This window comes from Stegastes partitus, unplaced genomic scaffold (genome assembly GCF_000690725.1).
Source record: "Stegastes partitus isolate 25-593 unplaced genomic scaffold, Stegastes_partitus-1.0.2 Scaffold662, whole genome shotgun sequence".
In the NCBI taxonomy this organism is placed as follows: Eukaryota; Metazoa; Chordata; class Actinopteri; family Pomacentridae; genus Stegastes; species Stegastes partitus.
In genome coordinates this window covers 243,067-260,599 of record NW_007578393.1, presented here as the reverse complement: position 1 = coordinate 260,599, position 17,533 = coordinate 243,067, and the positions used below count along the sequence as shown (strand labels likewise).

The 17,533-nt window shown below is 38.1% G+C and overlaps 1 protein-coding gene across 1 annotated transcript in view; it reads left to right on the top strand.

The window, feature by feature from the left end:
• The window catches only part of vwa8 (von Willebrand factor A domain containing 8), a 109,472-nt gene that overhangs the window by 50,205 nt on the left and 41,734 nt on the right, over positions 1–17,533 (top strand). The window contains 4 exon segments of the mRNA XM_008290255.1: positions 5,391–5,542; positions 9,300–9,408; positions 11,114–11,252; positions 14,122–14,309. Of these exon segments, the coding sequence (XP_008288477.1) occupies positions 5,391–5,542; positions 9,300–9,408; positions 11,114–11,252; positions 14,122–14,309 (588 nt within the window).

Here is a 17,533-nt window from a genome sequence, read left to right as displayed (position 1 = left end):
ATGTACATGTGGTCGTCAATGGTGCCACCTGCTTTGATGGAATATTAGAAACCACTTATATGATGGTGTCAAAACATGTCCACGTTTCTGTCTACTCCGATATTCCACCAACCATAAAACCTTCATTTTTCACCCTAAGAGGCAGATTTTTATTTTACTTTTCCATTACTTGGCAACAATAGCAGCTTTAAAAATATAGAGTATAGTGCCAGTCAGGGACACATTTTAAGAGAATTTTTTTCTTTTTTTTTTTGCATTTATGGTTAATATTAGGACAGTCATTGACCAGGTATGATGATAAAACAACCAATAGTAACCCAACTGCAAGAGTTCTATAATATTGTTACTGGGTGTTATGTTCCTGCTTACAGTACGTAACTCCAACTGTCAATATGGAAGAACTCACAAGCAGAGTGAGTGGCAGTGAAGAACAACTTATTTATTTTCAAGGAATAAATAAATTAAATGAACAAAATGAAGGTGTCAGAAAGGTGTGGGGGAAGGGTCAGCTGTGGGGTCATGCCAAATCAAAGAAATAAATATAATAAAACAGGGCCTAACTCAAATCTTTCTGAAGGAAAATAAAATAAAAACAAAAGGCCTGGCTGTCTTAATAGTGATAGCAAAACAAAACTTACATAACCTAGTGCATGTAACAAAAAGAGAACTACATGTATAGGGTACCCTGTCCTACCTCAGCTGAACACCTTCCTACCACAAACCTTCAAAAGCAGACAGCAACATGCAAAAAGACAGCAAACAAGAGGCAGAGAGTGAACAAAGGAGCATGAGGGCTTATATAGGAGTATCCTCCACACCGATTGGACAACCGGCCAGAGCACGAGCCAATCATCCACTCCTCAGGTGGCTCACAGGTGGCAGTGGCAGGAAATCCACAGGTGTTGCCCATCTTCCAATAATCACCTGTAGGAGAGCGGTGGAGAGGGAGACACACACACACAAACCCTTCACTCTGCACGTAACACTGGGTTAAAAGGAAAATCGTGGTTTTCCAACTCATAGTCCATCCATTATCTATACACCGCTTAATCCTCATTAGGGTCGCGGGGGGGCTGGAGTCTATCCTAGCCGACTTAGGGCGAAGGCAGGGGACACCCTGGACAGGTCACCAGTCCATCACAGGGCTACACTTAGAGACAGACAACCAAGCACACTCACATTCACATCTACGGACAATTTAGAATCACCAATTAACCTCAACATGTTTTTGGACTGTGGGAGGAAGCCGGAGAACCCGGAGAGAACCCACGCTGCACGGGGAGAACATGCAAACTCCACGCAGAAAGATTCCGGTGCCCCCACCGGGACGCGAACCGGCAACCTTCTTGCTGCGAGGCAACAGTGCTACCAACTGCCCCACCTTGCAGCCCTCCAACTCATAGTGTTTCAAATAATTTTATAAAAAGTGGTGCCATAAGCACTCGACATACATATTTTTACTTTTGATTTCTTTATCAAGATCTGTTTTAATTCATTATAGTCACATAGAAACATTGTGTTGGTAAAATTAGAAGCAAATGATAATAATAATGTTGGTTATGACCCCATATTTTGCACGTTTTAAGCAGTAACATGCACAGAAAGACAATCAAACAAATATGAGGCGGTCATCTGTGAACTTTTTTTCTAGAAATGTGGTGAATTAAGGTGGAATAATCCCCAGTCTCTCCTGAACAATGGTCATCATGTTGCTTACTCTGGGTGTGAATGTCAGATTACCCAGTTCAGGAAGATTTCCAGTATTGGGAAGCTGTTTGCACTTTCTAAGAATTTCTCACAGTATGAAATCTGAGTTTCAAAGCGCTCCCACCCTCATCTATTCCCTCTAATTTCCTCGTCATTCAGAGCCCACAGATTTGCATCATGTCCAACTTAGCAGATAGTTCAGAGTCATTGTGGCCACGTTTTCATTCCTGCGTTCTTCGGATCCTGGCATCATGGAAGCCACACTTTGCATTAAATCGGCATGAAATTGCTGAAATATGTCCTCGGTGGTAAACAGTTTATTTGTAATAATATATTCAAGAGTTTAAAAAATAGAATTCGGTGCCAGTTGGTACCACAGTTTTATTGCGCTGCCATAGTAGTTTCATTTGAGCTGTAAACAGCTTCTCCACTTGGAGACATAGGAGCTCCAGACCAACTTTTCACATTAGTTGCTCCCAAAATATGTTTTCTTTTCCATCATCTCCCACACATGTTGGTAAATTCTAAACAGATTTTATAAAAAGGATTAAAGCTGCAGATAAATGTTTTGTTCTTTTTTTATCAGGGTGATCTGGGACTTTGCTTTTCTTGAGCTATTTTACAATTTTATTATGATTTCTGACTCCTCGTTGCTTCAGTTTGTCACTGCTTGTTGTTGAAGTGCTGCAGTGAGGGGGATTTTACGTTTACCAGCCATACTTTGGCTACACTCTTTACAGAAAATGCAATAAATATTGTTAGCCGTTTTTATCATATTCCAGTGTTTCCTGCAGTTTAAAAATTTACTAGTGGTGGTCGGTGGTGCGGCTTGACTGATATGCATGCAATTTGGAGTGGAGAGGGTAAACCAGGGTATTTTTCTGATGCTGCAATTTACAGACGCATGGCAATAAATCAGAGAGACTGAGAGCCAAAAAACAAACTGAAAATAGTTAGGTAATAATAATAAGATACCCATAACATGTAAAGCTGATAGTAATTTCTAGTTTTTATCTGTTGGAACTTGCAAAAATCTCTTGTTTATTTAACAATGATAAACTTTTTACATCAGGTTGTTTAGAAAACTAAAAACTGAGCCATGACTGACTCAGCTGGGACACAAGACAAGACATTGGAGATTTTTCGGAGCAGCAAGAGCAGCAAAGAGGACAATAACAAAGACTGAGAGGAAAATCAAACATACTGGATCAATAAAATCCATGAAGCATGGCTCACAAACAGTGAACAGAGGAGCAAGTTGTTGGACGATACATTCAACACGGTGAAACGTCTTTCTAGAGTTAAAATACAGAGTAGAATAAAAAATAATAAAAAAAAACAGTAGCAGTTGCTGTAAAATATCCAGTATTAGTAACCTCTTTGGGCACATTTTTCAATATTTCTCAAGCAAATAATCCAAAAAGTTCTGCTTTTTTTTTTGTCTTTTAAAAAAAAAAAAGATTTATGGCATTAAAAATGGTCTGATGCTTCACAGAAGCATCTCTCTTGTTCTCTCTGCTTGTATTCATGGTTGTGCTCTTTCATGTGAATGTAATATTCCGATTTGTGCACATTTTCTAAAAGACCACAGAAAAGAATGTGCACAGTGTTTAACACTAAGAAAAACAGACCGGAGAACTGCACTCAGTAAAGGAGGAGGGAAAATCAGGATTCAATCTTTGACTACCGTAGATCAATAACTCGGTGTACAGGGACAAGCCCTTATGTTTGATTTCCCCACTGGCCACCCGGTCCTGTCATCCATCACCATCACTATTGATATGTGCAGAAGTGGGACACACAGAGAATAATTTAGTCTTTTGAGGCGCATGTTGGCCCTAATTACCATTTCACCTTTGTGGTAACAGGGAAGCCTGATCGATGCAGCCCGCAGCTCTGTGCATTCAGCTGGAACCTGTTGGGATGAGGCTGCTATTGATCGGGCAGCCGTTTATAATACTGTGTAAATACTCTGCAGCGTGCAGGTGTGAAAGTGCAATTATGGGGTTAATAACACCCTAGAATCCATGACTGCTGTGTCATTATGAGAATTGTGTCTTTTTAAGAACACATACAAACATCTAATTACAGCTTCTACCAAGACGAATGCTCAGATCAGCTGTGCTCTTGGCCTGAAGTCACATTCATGGCTGCAACTGTTATGTTTGTTGTCAGTTCATCTATGTTTTTAAATGAATCAGGATTATTGCTGCAAATTGAGCCTCTGAAGTTATTTTGGTGGGAATCGGTACCTGTCAGAACTGATATCAAATCACTTTTTCATTCATCTGACAACTATTTAAGCTATAATTTTGGCAGTTTCATAATATTTAAAAAAAGGAAAAGTTCTTATATGTGAATTGTCTTCTAAAAGTGCTATACAAATAAAGTGATTTTTATATGTGTTACTCTTTTTGCATAGTTGATAACCTTTGAAATGTTTGCCATTGATTGATTAGTTCTCATGGTTTGATTAATTTTCAGACTTGTCAAAATTAATGAGAAATGTCTGTTTAAAGGCGACAGTGCTGAGAATAGTGCTTTCATGTTGCCTACAGGTCTGTAATGAACCAAAGAAAATTGTAGTCGACTGAAATCGTAAAAAAAATAAAAATAAAAATAAAATGAAATCTTGTTCTTACCTGTAGATAATCTTCTAAACCTCAAAACCAGTCCGCAGCTTTGAAAGGCATCTTTAAAATAAATCACCAAAATTATGACATTCATCAGAACCAGAAACTGTAAAAACAAAAAGACTTGACAGATGTTAAACTCTTCCAGCAGTCCTCAAACTAAACATGTAAGATGTACTGTTCGGAAATTTAATCAAATGTAAGCAAAAACAACTGCGGTGTTTCATCAAAATCCCTTTATTCTACATGTTTCATATCAAAATTCTGCAATAATATGATGTTTGCACCAGATTCTGTAAAACAAAAGGGGCTCCTCAGCACAACTGAGGAGTCATGAGTCAGCTGTGATCGACAGTTACATCACAAAAATGTGAGTTAAATATGTAGAGGTTGCAAAAATGTAAGTCGTAAAATAACCAGAACATTTTCTAATTTTTCTAGAGCAAATAATTAAAGAAATTCATGTTTTGTTTCTGTTGTTGTTGTGTGATTTATGGCATTAAAAACTGCACAGAGGGCATGTTTTAGTTCTCTCTCCTTCTAGTCATGGTGGTTCTCTTTCCATCGAGGTGCAGGACTTTATATCACAATGAAGAATGAGTCCACAGTGTGAAAAAATGTGACCGGAGCAAAAACAAAAAAGAAAGATTCTCGAGGGTTCAGAGGGTTAAACAGCAATATGTTTGCATTTGTACTGTAAAATAGATTCAAGTCATTTAACATCTATCTATTCAGTTATATTACAGACAATAAAAGTGCAGCGAGAAAGAAAAACATCCATCCATCAGAGATGAGTTGCCTCTCTGTGTTGTTCCAGACTGTCCCTGCATTGACCCTTGTTGAGGAATTGTAAACTTATTAATTTTCTCTCTTTCCTCTCCCTTTACCCCATCCCCTCTGATTCTTTTCCTATTTTATCCTTCTCCTCTGCTCTTTTATCCACTTTTCTTATCTCCCCCACCATCCTCCCATGAATCCCTCCTATCCTTTCATCCCCTCCTCTCTTTCTTCTTCCTTTCTCCTATTTCCTTCTTCCACCTTTCCCACCAGAAATTCCCCAACGAGGGTTTGGCCAACGTGGTGCGAAACGTCTTCGACTTCGACTCGTACAACAAAGACATGCGGGAGGTTCTGATCGAGGCGCTGCACAAACACGGGATTCCCATCGGAGCCAAGCCCAGCTCCGTCAAACTGGCTAAGGAGTAAGAAACCAGGAGACGCCAGGACAGAAACACTCACACACCCAGACACGTATAGAGACAGTCGGTCAGGGCTCAGATTAGGTCAGTGGATAATCTCACCTCAGCATCTGTTGCAGTTATGAATCTGAGTAGAATAAAAACATTTCAGAGCCTCATTAGAGGGTCATGTAACCGGTTCCCACTCAGATAAAGATAAGATAGAACTTTATTAATCCCCAAGGAAATTACGTAACTTTGAATAAATGCTTTGATTAATATAATAGCAACAAGATATACTTTACTGAGAATAAAACTAGATATGGAAGGTGATAAATACACTCACATTCTGTTGTCAGTGGTCAGCTTTGGTTGTCTAAAAGAGATCTGAAGGATCTGAAGCTGCCAAACTAGAAACCCTTCATTCAATTAAGAGATGCACAACTATCAATTAAAACTCTCCTGTCTTGCTGTTTCCTGGTTTGTACATCAACTCCTCTCCTCGCTTCTTAGTTCCTCCCACCAGAGATGCGACCAGAAGAAGCGAAACAACAAAATGGAACATCTTCACCTCAAATCTGACATTTAAAAGGCACATCTCATTTCACTCATTCAGCCTCCTTCCATCACACAGGACGTCTCAGTTCCTAAAATGGGTCTGAAGGATCGAAGGATCCTCAATGGAGTCTTTAGAAAGAGTTGTGACGCACAGCTGGAATATACAAACCATGTCAGGAGCAGGACTGACTTTCGATATTGCATAGCTCCCCTTTGTGTGCCACGACTGTTCTATACTTCACAGTACATGTGAATGTCAAACAAAAATAAATGACATTTGTTCATTCTGGTCACATTTTGCCACGTTGTGAGTTGAAGAGAAGTTTATACTGTACGTTGTTGTGAAGTTCTCACAGAGATCAGAAAACACGGTGGTAGGTTGTAACGAAACAATAGACGGAGTAATTTGACTGATGTTGCTTTAAAAACAGCAGCTCCGAGGTGAGGATGTGGGATTTGGTCTGACGCCTCTGCTCGCATCTCTGCTGGATCGGACTCATGTGTGAGTTGATGTACAAACCGATAAACGAGAAGAGTTTGGTGGTTGTTGTGCTTTACATGATACTAGCTGAGCTCTTGAAAGAGGAAGACAATTCTGTAGCAAACTTCAAATGGAGAACCATTTGTCTTTCAGGCTGCTGCCCCTTTTGTTTTTTTTTGTTTTGTTTGATTAAACTAGAAATCTATCAGAAAAAATGTTAAAATATTAAAACCTAATTTAGCCCAACCCTGTCTCACAAAATAATACAAATAAACTGCATTCTTATTTGAAACATCTGTATTTTCTCGCCAACACTAACCGCTATGACAGAACACTTTCCAGTTTAAAGTCCATGAAGGAAGTTTTGTTTTTGACACTTTTTTTTACAATAACTACACGTTAGTAGCTCGAGCACCAACCTACTTGGTTAGATTTAAGAAAATGTGATGATTTCATGACATTTTTATAGCTTCTGTTCCTTTTCTGGGATACAAGAGCGACAGTGAAGCAGTGAAATACACAGAAAAGATGTAGGATGTAGTCGTCATACGTCACCGACAGATGTAATCCAGGAGAAAAGATGTTTCCCTCCAAATTGAGAGATGCAGTTTAGCTGTAGGAGAATCACATTTTCGATTATCAATCATTTGCCAGATATTTTAATGTTTGAGATTATTTTAACGTTCAATTGAAAAGAAGTCACTACATGACAAAAACGGAGTGAAGTCGACATTGTTTTTGCTGAACTAGTATATTTCAAACGTTTCAAATACACAGTTAGATATTAAAGCAAACAAAACACAATATTTCAATCACTTTTGAACCATCCAGAGGTCCCAAAATTGTCCCTCTGAAGCTCTGCGACCGGTTTTTGATATTGAAAAATGCCTTTTAAAGAGCCTTTTCTGGACGCTTATCAGCAGAAAGTGGTTGGTGGGAGATTAGCGGTTCTGTGGTGAACTGTTATCGGCTCTACTTGGAACCCTTCTTGCTGAGAGCGTTGCTGTTAATGTAACTTTAATGTATTTCTGAGTGTCGGGCAGTAAAATCCTGACATACTTGAAATCGGCTGATGTTGCCTTCAGCCTTACGATTGGTTTCAGACCGAGTTAAAGTGTGAGGCATCCATGAGGTCGGCTCACCGCCTCCTGAACTAATCAACGTCTCCATCGTTCACATACCTCAATTTTATTTATAATTCAGATTCTAATATCCACCACATTGTCTCCTCATGTACAGCTTTGTCTTTAAAATAAAGGAAAATATTTGTTTCTCCTGTCTCCTGTGGTTTTATTTTAAAGTATCCCGTTTATAAACTGGGTTTTTAACTTTATAAGAACCCAGCAGGGCAGAAACAAGTATTTTCCTTCAAAGTCTACACAATTGATTCCATCTCAAATCAGCACATTTTGAAGAACAGCTTCTGCTCAGTCATCCCGGATTTGCCTGAATTTTTTATCACATGAAATATAGATATTTATAAAGCTATTTGTGAAATTTTAGGTACTTTTTGATATGAATGTATATATTTTAAACAGGGTGTTGGCCCACTTTCTACATGTTTTGTATCTGTGGTACAACTTGTCATATTTGCTTAATCAGTTATGGAAGCTCAACAAAAATAACTTCTTTTTTTTTCATTTTTATGAACAAGTATTTTATATCACAAAGTATATATCCTTTGTATGTATTATTGTAACATGCAGGTATATATGGTTTAGAAAATATCAGTCGTTGACTTCTGCATGACTTTTCCAAGGATGGGACTCTTTAATGGCAGCTTCATTCTTTTTTCATATTTCAACTCATCCATAATCAGACTATTTAATGTCCAACATAGCAGACCCTTAACCAATGAGATGATCAGAACTAACTGAAGATTTCAGGCTTTTATCTTTAATAATTGTTGAGATATTTTTGCTGAAACATACTTTCAAAGTGTGAAAAACCTCTTGGAAGTGTTTTTGGAAAAAATAATCTGAAAATATTTTTTATATCAGTCTAAAATTTCACAGATACCATTTTAAATATCCAGAGTTTATGATACTAAAAAAAACGTTTCGAGCAAGTAGTGGCTCTTTCAGTGACTTTGAAGCCCATCTTGAACAGTTTACATCCAACTAGTTGCTTTCTCCACATCTTATGTACATAAAAGCAAATATTTTGTCTGTTGATTTCCACTTTTGGACATGGAAAACAAGAAACAGCCTCTCCAATGTGTCTTGCTGCTCTTCCATTCATAGAAATATTTATGGTTAGCGGACCGTCCGTCCTCCAGCTCCTCTTCCGAGCTCCCTGGAATGTCTGTGTTTTGTGGTTTTTGCTGCATCTCTCAGCCCACCTGCAGCCAATAGGACTTTGGCCTCAGTCCAGCTGTGATTCATGGAAACACCAGTAAACATCTGGTCAGACACAACAAGCTGAACTCGTGGACGCTTCTCCAGCAGATATAGTGGGATCAGATTAAAGCCTTTGTTTGCAAAGATCCAGCTCTGACCAGAATAAATCCTCCATCTGAAATCATTTACTTGTTCAAATAGGATCGGTTTATTTTCATTCATGCGGCCATTCATAATGGTTACACCCACAGCTTTAAAAAAAACAACAACAATATGTGCACACAGGGAACAAAAGCAGCCACATGCTATTTATTTGTGCCAAAACTCACAACTTACTGTATTTATAGTATCAGGAAATCACATTATTTTAGGCAGCTGTCACAATGTGACCTTCTGTCTTTAGGTTGCCGCTGCCGGAGGTGAAGATGACGGGATACTGGACTGTAAACCAAGGAGTCAACGCTCGCCGCAAAATGCTGTGTCCAACTGAGACTCACCCCATAGGCATCAAGGTAAACACTCTGATAAACTGTATTTAGACAGATTTACAACAGTGTGGTGCAACAAGTCCTAAATATTTAGGATCAACTTGAAAAAGTGGTTTTCTATATCATAGTCAGATACAATTTAACCTGTGTGTCTCTGCTGCTGTTACGCTTTTCTTCACTAATTTTCACTGCAATATAAAGTCCTGCACCTCAATGGAAACAACACAACCAACTAAAACGTGCCTTCTGTGCCGTTTTTGATGCCATAAATCACAACAAATTTACAAAAACAAAAGCTGCATTTCTTGCTTTAGAAAAAAGTGGAGATTGTTACATTTTGGCAGCCTCTACATTTTTAGCTCTACGCTGCTCTTTAAATAGAGAAAGATGTGTCACCATGCTGAATGTACGCTTCTTTCTTTTATTTTCTGCTCTGAAATGTTTTTTTTGCAGTATGACATGGTTAGAATGCCAAAAATGTTAAAATAATAATAAAAAATACAATTATTTCTTTGATTATTTCTTTTAAAATGTATTAAACCTGGAATCGAGTTGTACAACATTTTTCCAAGTGCCGGCAGTTTTTACCAATACTATAGAAAATTACATATTTCCATTATTGTTTTAGCTCTACAATTGTCTCGTCTCTGCTCTGCTTGCAGTTCACCTGAAAATTCCCAGAATTTTTGTCACGAGTCTTGGTCAATGAAATATTGCGATTTTAAGTTTAGATTTTTTTATTTTTTTATTTTTTAATAAACACAACTGATTGTCACACATCCATCCATCATCTATACACCGCTTAATCCTCACTAGGGTCGTGGGGGGCTGGAGTCTATCCCAGCTGACTCAGGGTGAAGGCAGGGGACACCTGGACAGGTCACCAGTCTATCACAGGGCTACACTTAGAGACAGACAACCAAGCACACTCACATTCACACCTACGGACAATTTAGAATCACCAATTAACCTCAACATGTTTTTGGACCTTGTGGGAGGAAGCCGGAGAACCCGGAGAGAACCCACACTGCACGGGGAGAACATGCAAACTCCACACAGAAAGATCCTGGGTGTCCTAACCGGGACGCGAACCAGCGACCTTCTTGCTGCAAGGCGACGGTGCTAACCACTGAGCCCCCTTGCAGCCCGATTGTCGTACATAATTAGTACAAAGTCCATCAAAAAGTTGCTGCTATGTGTTTTTACATTTTCCATGTGTGATAAATGCTGTAATTTTGTAGATTTTTTTTTCTTCTTCTTTTTTAAACCCAAAACATGACGGGTTACAAAAAGGTATGACATTTCTCTATAAACATGTTAAACTACTCTAAATCTCCACAAGAAGACCGTTGAAAAGCTGCTAATGATGATACCGATGCTCTTCTGCTGCTGGAAACTTTGAAACTTTGAACTAGTCACATTTGAGGTCCACTGTACCTTGGATGAACTATAACCAACCACAGCTGTTTTGTAGCAGTGAGTAACCAGTTAATCAGCCTCTCCGTCTCACAGGGGGATGCATGTCTGACACACAGCATCATTTGTGAATATCACTGTTTTTTACCTGCAGCTTGGCAGCGACTGTCAGATCTGCACTTTCAGTAGCAGCTCTGTGATGAGAATCCAGCAGCAGGAACACAGGTTTACAACTGCAAACGTCTGACAGCAGCGTTGCTTTCCTGCTTTGTGAGTGTTTGTGCGGCTCTAACAGTGTGACCGGTGTTTGCAGGGTCCAGTGTTTCTGCGGGTCCAGGGTTCTCCATGCAGCCGACAAGAGAGCAGAGCTTTGAACTTCAGCGAGGAGAAAGCGCACTGGCAGATTCCCATGAATGAAGTCAACATCATCTGCGACGTCGTCACCAAAGACGGTACACAAAACACACACTTTTAATAAAATACACTGTCTGGTTCTAGGTTTAGGGTTTGTTCAGCGTTATATTAGAGGATCAGTGGATGAAATATGTAATGAAGGATTGATTTTAGGATAAAATATACAGGGACAGGATATTAACAAATGAGACTTATGAAGTCTCCTGGCTTCTCTGTGTGTGTGAGTGCTCAACTAAACACACTTCAAATAAAGGATAAAGCCAGGAGATGCCCTTTAAGGTATATAACAGAACCAAAAAACAGCTGCGTAAGAGTTAAAACACAGCAAATNAAAACCAACATGTACAATATTTTTCCAAGTGCCCACAGGTGTTATCAACACTGGAAAAAATGGAGGCGCTACCTGTTAAAGATCTTTTACTATTTAAACATTTTTACAACCTCTACAAACTTTGCTTCTTCTTTTTTTTTTTTTTTTTAACTTTACTCTGCACATCAGCTGTAGCTGTTTCACCATGCTGAGTGTATCTTCCGACAACTTGCCCCTCCGTATACCGTTTTTGAGCCATGTTGAATTTATTTTATTGATCAAGTACACTGTAAAAAACCAAAAAAGGCAAACTGTAGCAACAATAGTGCCAGAAAAAATTTGGTTAAATAAAGTTGAGTACCACAATGTTCAAAAACTAACAACTGGCAAATATCTATAAAATAATGTTGTTTTTAGCTGATTTAAATACAGTATAATATTGTCAAATCTATGTAAAAATGTAGATTTGTTTATGTGGACAGTTGTGGCCTGTTTTTTACAGTCAACGTGTAGAATAATATTTTTTTCTCTCGGGTTTTAGTGGATATCTGTAATTTAATAAAACAGGGAAATCTGTCATTTACATTTATTTTTTATTTTCTACTCAGTCTGTCGTCTTGTCTCCTCTCTGCTTTGTGGAAACACTGCCTGCAGTTCAGCCAAAAAAATTCCAGGATGGTGCAAACCGTTCATTTTTGTAAAAACATTTTTAGTGAGACATGATGTAAAATAAAGCAATTTTAATAAAATACCACAATTTTAACCTCTTAAGATCACATTTTGGGTTATATTACCACAGTGGTTAATTTTTTTTTTAATTATTATTTTAGTATTATTGTTTTATTATTGTTATTTATTTTATTTTTATTTTTCAGATTTTTTTTAAATATTTTTTTTAATATATTTTTATTTTCTTTATATTTTTTATTTTCTTTGCTATTTGATCAGACCAAATAGCAAAGAGAAATAAAAAATGCATATCAAACAAGAGCTTGAGTCTTCAGAGNAGGAGATGCCCTTTAAGGTATATAACAGAACCAAAAAACAGCTGCGTAAGAGTTAAAACACAGCAAATTCCAAGATTGTCATCACAAATCAGACAACAGCAAAATATCAGCAACACGAGTCAGTCAGAATTAGGGCTGCAACTACTCATCATTTTCATTTAATCCCAATCAATTTATTACTTATTTAGTTTATACAATGTCAGACAACTGTGAAAGTTGCCTGTCAATGTTTAATAGAATAATATTAGAATATAGATAGAATATAGTATTATATGGATAGAATAAAATATGTAGAAAATCACAGAAGATATTCACTTTACTGTCAAAGAGGAATGAAACCAGAGCATATTCACATTAATAAAGCTGCATTAAAAGAATTGACTGTAATTTCCCTTTTTGGGGCAATTTTTGAGTCGTTTTAAAAACATTTGTATCATTTTGAACAGGTTTCAAGACATTTTGGACAATTCCTGAGTCATTTCCGACAAGTTTTGTGACGTTGGGATGAGTGCTGAAAAATCCCTAATGACAAATGTCTTGTTTTGTCCAAAGATATTCAGTTTACTGTCAGAGAAGAGGAAAGAAACCAGAAAAATTTCACATTTAAGGAGCTGCAACCAGAGAATTTAGACATTTTTGTTTATTAAAATGATAGTCAAATTGATGAATTGATCAGCAAAATATTTGGTGATTAATTTCAGATTTTGTTAAAGTGACTGTTAATGTCATTTTGGGCAGTTTCTGAGTAGTTTCGAACAAATTTTAGGATATTTCAGACAATTTCATTTTCAACAAGTGGTAAAAAATATCACCTACAAAGCTCTCCAAAACCTGGCTCCCCCCTACCTGACTGAACTCCTCCACTGGCACACTCCCACCCGCACCCTTCGATCAGCGGACACTAGATTCCTGTCCACCCCCATTCAGACCAAATGCCGGATCTGGGGTGACCTGGAGCTTTCTCCATTGCTGCTCCCATCCTCTGGAACTCGCTCCCCATAAGCATCAGAGAATCCTCCTCACTCTCCATAGTCAAGACATCCATAAAGACATATCTTTTCAACACTGCCTACAACTCATAATTCTCCTTTTTCTTGATGGTCCTGTCCCATTATATTTTATCTATTTAACCTGTTATTTTTGTTGGTTTGTTTTGTTTTTACCTACTTTGTAAAGTGTCTTTGAGTATCTTGAAAAGCGCTATTTAATTATTGTTATTATCATTACTATTATTATTATTATTATTATTATTATTATTATTATTATAGATTAATATAGCTGGGTGTCATCTGCATAACAAAGGAAATACAAAGACATAAAACCATCAGGATTTAAGAGACAAATAAAAACACAGCATGGCCAAAACAAAACAAAACAGCCACGTTCAAAAAGTATAAATAAAATGGACTGAAATAAAAGACAGTTCAAAAGAAATTCAATTTCAGTAATATAATCAATAAAAGTGTGTTTAAGAAGCGGCTAAAAGAGATTGCTGACTACATATACATCCTTTGACTTGTGTGTGATATGCTGAAGCTCTGCCCCCTGCAGCAGCTGAATTTAAATCTTAACTCGGTGTGTGTTTTCCAGATGTTGTGTACGTGGCCACCTGTAACCCCGTATCGCTGTACTCCATGAAGGAGCGCGGCGACACCATTCACTGCATGGAGCTCTACGACGTTTTCCCCCGAACCATCAGCGGCGTCTGGCAGCCGTTTGTTAGCGTTGCTCCTCTGGGGAATCCTCTGGACGGACAGGTGGTGCTGCACGAGGAACAGGTAACCAGAACACCAAGACAAGCCTCATGAACAAACCGTCATTGATTGGATGAAATTAGCTTCAGATTTGGTATCGAACAGTATTTTGCTGCATTTCATTGCAAGTAAGCGTGTTTTTCTTTCTTACAGTGTGTGATTTATGAGCAAACTGCCCGTAAATGCCCATTTAAAAAGATAATGCATCTCATTATTTCACTTAAAACCCTCAAAACATCATGTAGGATCTTCATTTTTATCTTTTTTAAGTAAAGAACTGAAGGGAGCTCTTTGCAGTTAGCAGTGCATATGAACATGTCAACACTTTTAAAAGATAATAGTGAATGATTAGTATTTGTGGCGCGATAAACTTTTGGTTTGTAACCTGCCTTGTTCAGGGTGGTTTGCGGTTTTCTTCACTGTGTGTATGGTTGCACAGCTAAGCCCACTTTAGTTAAAGGATGAAGACAAGAGGTGCCCTATGAAATATTCATTAGAAACAAAACAGAGCTGCCTACATGTTAAAACACACCACATTTAGATAGATGTTCAGCTGGGAGCAATCATCAAGTTTAGACATTTATTTTAAAATTAGAATGTTACTCAAACTGGTGAATCAATATCCAAATAGTTGGTGACTAATTTCATCCATTCGTCCATTCATTATTTATACACCGCTGCCTTTTACATCCCATCCACTGATAGGTGCAGCTATAACAACATAATCTGTGTTACTCATTGGCTGATTGGTGCAAATGTGTGCTACGGTCATCAAAACGTTTCTCCACAGCGCCCCTAGTGGTCAAAAGCCCTGAAAGGTAGCTGTAAGAAAGTAGAAAAAACATAAGTGATCACACAGCAAAAGCTCTAAAAAGAAAATGCGTCTGACTGTGTAGTTCTGGTGTTATTTATTGAAACACATCTGTATACTCGCTTGTCGACTGTTGGTCCAGTTTCTTCTATCCTATGTCCTTGTTTACCGACACATGACAGTTGCTGTTTTTTTAAGTCTATTTTTCAGAGGATGACCACAGATTCCTGACGGATTTAAAATAGCCATTGCACAAGCCTGTTTCCTAAAATGTCCAGCAGTTCGCGGTTGTTTTTACCCCGTAAGACCAGGATTAGGCCGGTGACAGCACAGCGGCGGACGAGAACAATGTTGCATGTTGGCTTCTTTCGCCGAACCACAACACTTTTGCACAGCTGGTGCACATTAGGCAAGAGGAGGACTTCTAAAAATACCGATGTGATGGATCATGTTACGTCTGTCTAAAAATGAAGAGGTCCAGACGACATGAAGTTCACTCGCAGGTCATCGGCCTTCCAGGAAAACCATCACAAACACACTCGTGTATATAAATCCTGCAGAAATCTCAGGTTCTGCTTCGCACCTAAGTGCACGCGCAGAAATGAGAATGCTGCATTCAGGGACATTGCAGAGAGTGAAGAAGCATCCACTCGCTCCCTCTACCAGCGGTGTATGTTTAGAACCAGGAAATGGGGTTTGCCCTCTCCGAATAGCTCGGGCAGCCCTCAGCTCGTGTATGTGAGGAATGGGAGGCCATAAGGAAGCCATTAGCGTGAAGCAGAGTAGCCGAGGCCGAGGCCAGCTCCCCCGTGGCTCCTTCTCATAAAACTCAATTGAAGATGAAGCCTCATGCGTCACAAAGCCTTTTTGCACAGTTCGTCCGACACACATGCAAGACGGCGTCTGACTTTGAATTGAGTCAACTTGCAGGGCAGCGACCACGTTGGCTGTGTTTCGCAGAATGTCACATTCAGGAGGGTTTTGTCTGGAGAAGAGCGCCCTCTGTTGACTGCCAGACAGAAAACATGCAGGAACTTGAAATATTTGGGTCCGAATTCAGGGTGGCAGTTTAATAGGCACAAATTACACAAAGTGGACACACAGTGTGTAGTTGATGTTTTTCTTCATTGTTTGGATGGAAACTGCATTCAGCTGTGTACAGGCACACTTCCTTTTATCCATTACATAGCATTCTTAATTATCTAGTCAATGTTAATGTTTTTTTTTAATCCTCTTAACCCCAAGCAGATTTTTAGTCACTGTCGCCTCATTTTTCACTGCAATGTAAAGTAAAATTCACTCAAAATTTAAAGACTGTTTATGTCAGAATGGAGTCATAGAACCAAAAGTAATATATTGACTTGTCCTAGAAGCATGCAAACATGTGAACGTAGTTCTGAAAAGATGTAGAGATCCATTATGTTAACATTTGGACACTTTGGGAATACAATTTTTTTTGTGTGTGTCCTGTTTTTTTCTCACTGTGGGCTCATTTTTCACTGCACCTCTATGGAAGCAGCACAACCATGAAGGAGAGAGAACTCAGAAATGTCTTCTGTGCAGAATGACAGTTATAATGCCATAAATCCTTAAAAAAAAAAAAGAATAAAACCAACATGTACAATATTTTTCCAAGTGCCCACAGGTGTTATCAACGCTGGAAAAAATGGAGGCGCTACCTGTTAAAGATCTTTTACTATTTAAACATTTTTACAACCTCTACAAACTTTGCTTTAACCCTAACCCTTTACTCTGCACGCCAACTGTAGATGTTTCACCATGCTGAGTGTATCTTCTGACAACTTGCCCCTCTGTGTACCGTTTTTGAACCATGTTGAATTTATTTTATTGATCAAGTACACTGTAAAAAAACAAAAAAGACAAACTGTAGCAACAATAGTGCCAGAAAAAATTAGGTTAAAAAAAGTTGAGTACCACAGTGTTCAAAAACTTTAACAACTGACAAATGTCTATAAAATAATGTTATTTTAGCTGATTTCAATACAATAGAATATTGTCAAATCTATGTAAAATTATAGATTTGTTTATGTGGACAGTTGTAACCTGTTTTTTACAGTCAACGTGTAGAATAATATTTTTTCTCTGGGATTTTAGTGGATATCTGTAATTTAATAAAACAGGGAAATCTGTGAAATTATGGTTAAAAACAGTTTTTCAAGAAAATTGTTGTTATTTACATTTATTTTTCATTTTCTAGTCAGTCTGTCGTCTTGTCTCCTCTCTGCTTTGTGGAAACACTGCCTGCAGTTCAGCCAAAAAATTCCAGGATGTTGCAAACTGCAAATTTTTAAAGTGAGACATGATGTAAAATAAAGCAATTTTATTAAAATACCACAATTTTAACCTCTTAAGATCACATTTTGGGTAAAATTACCACAGTGGTTAAATTTTTTAAAATTCTTATTTTATTATTCTT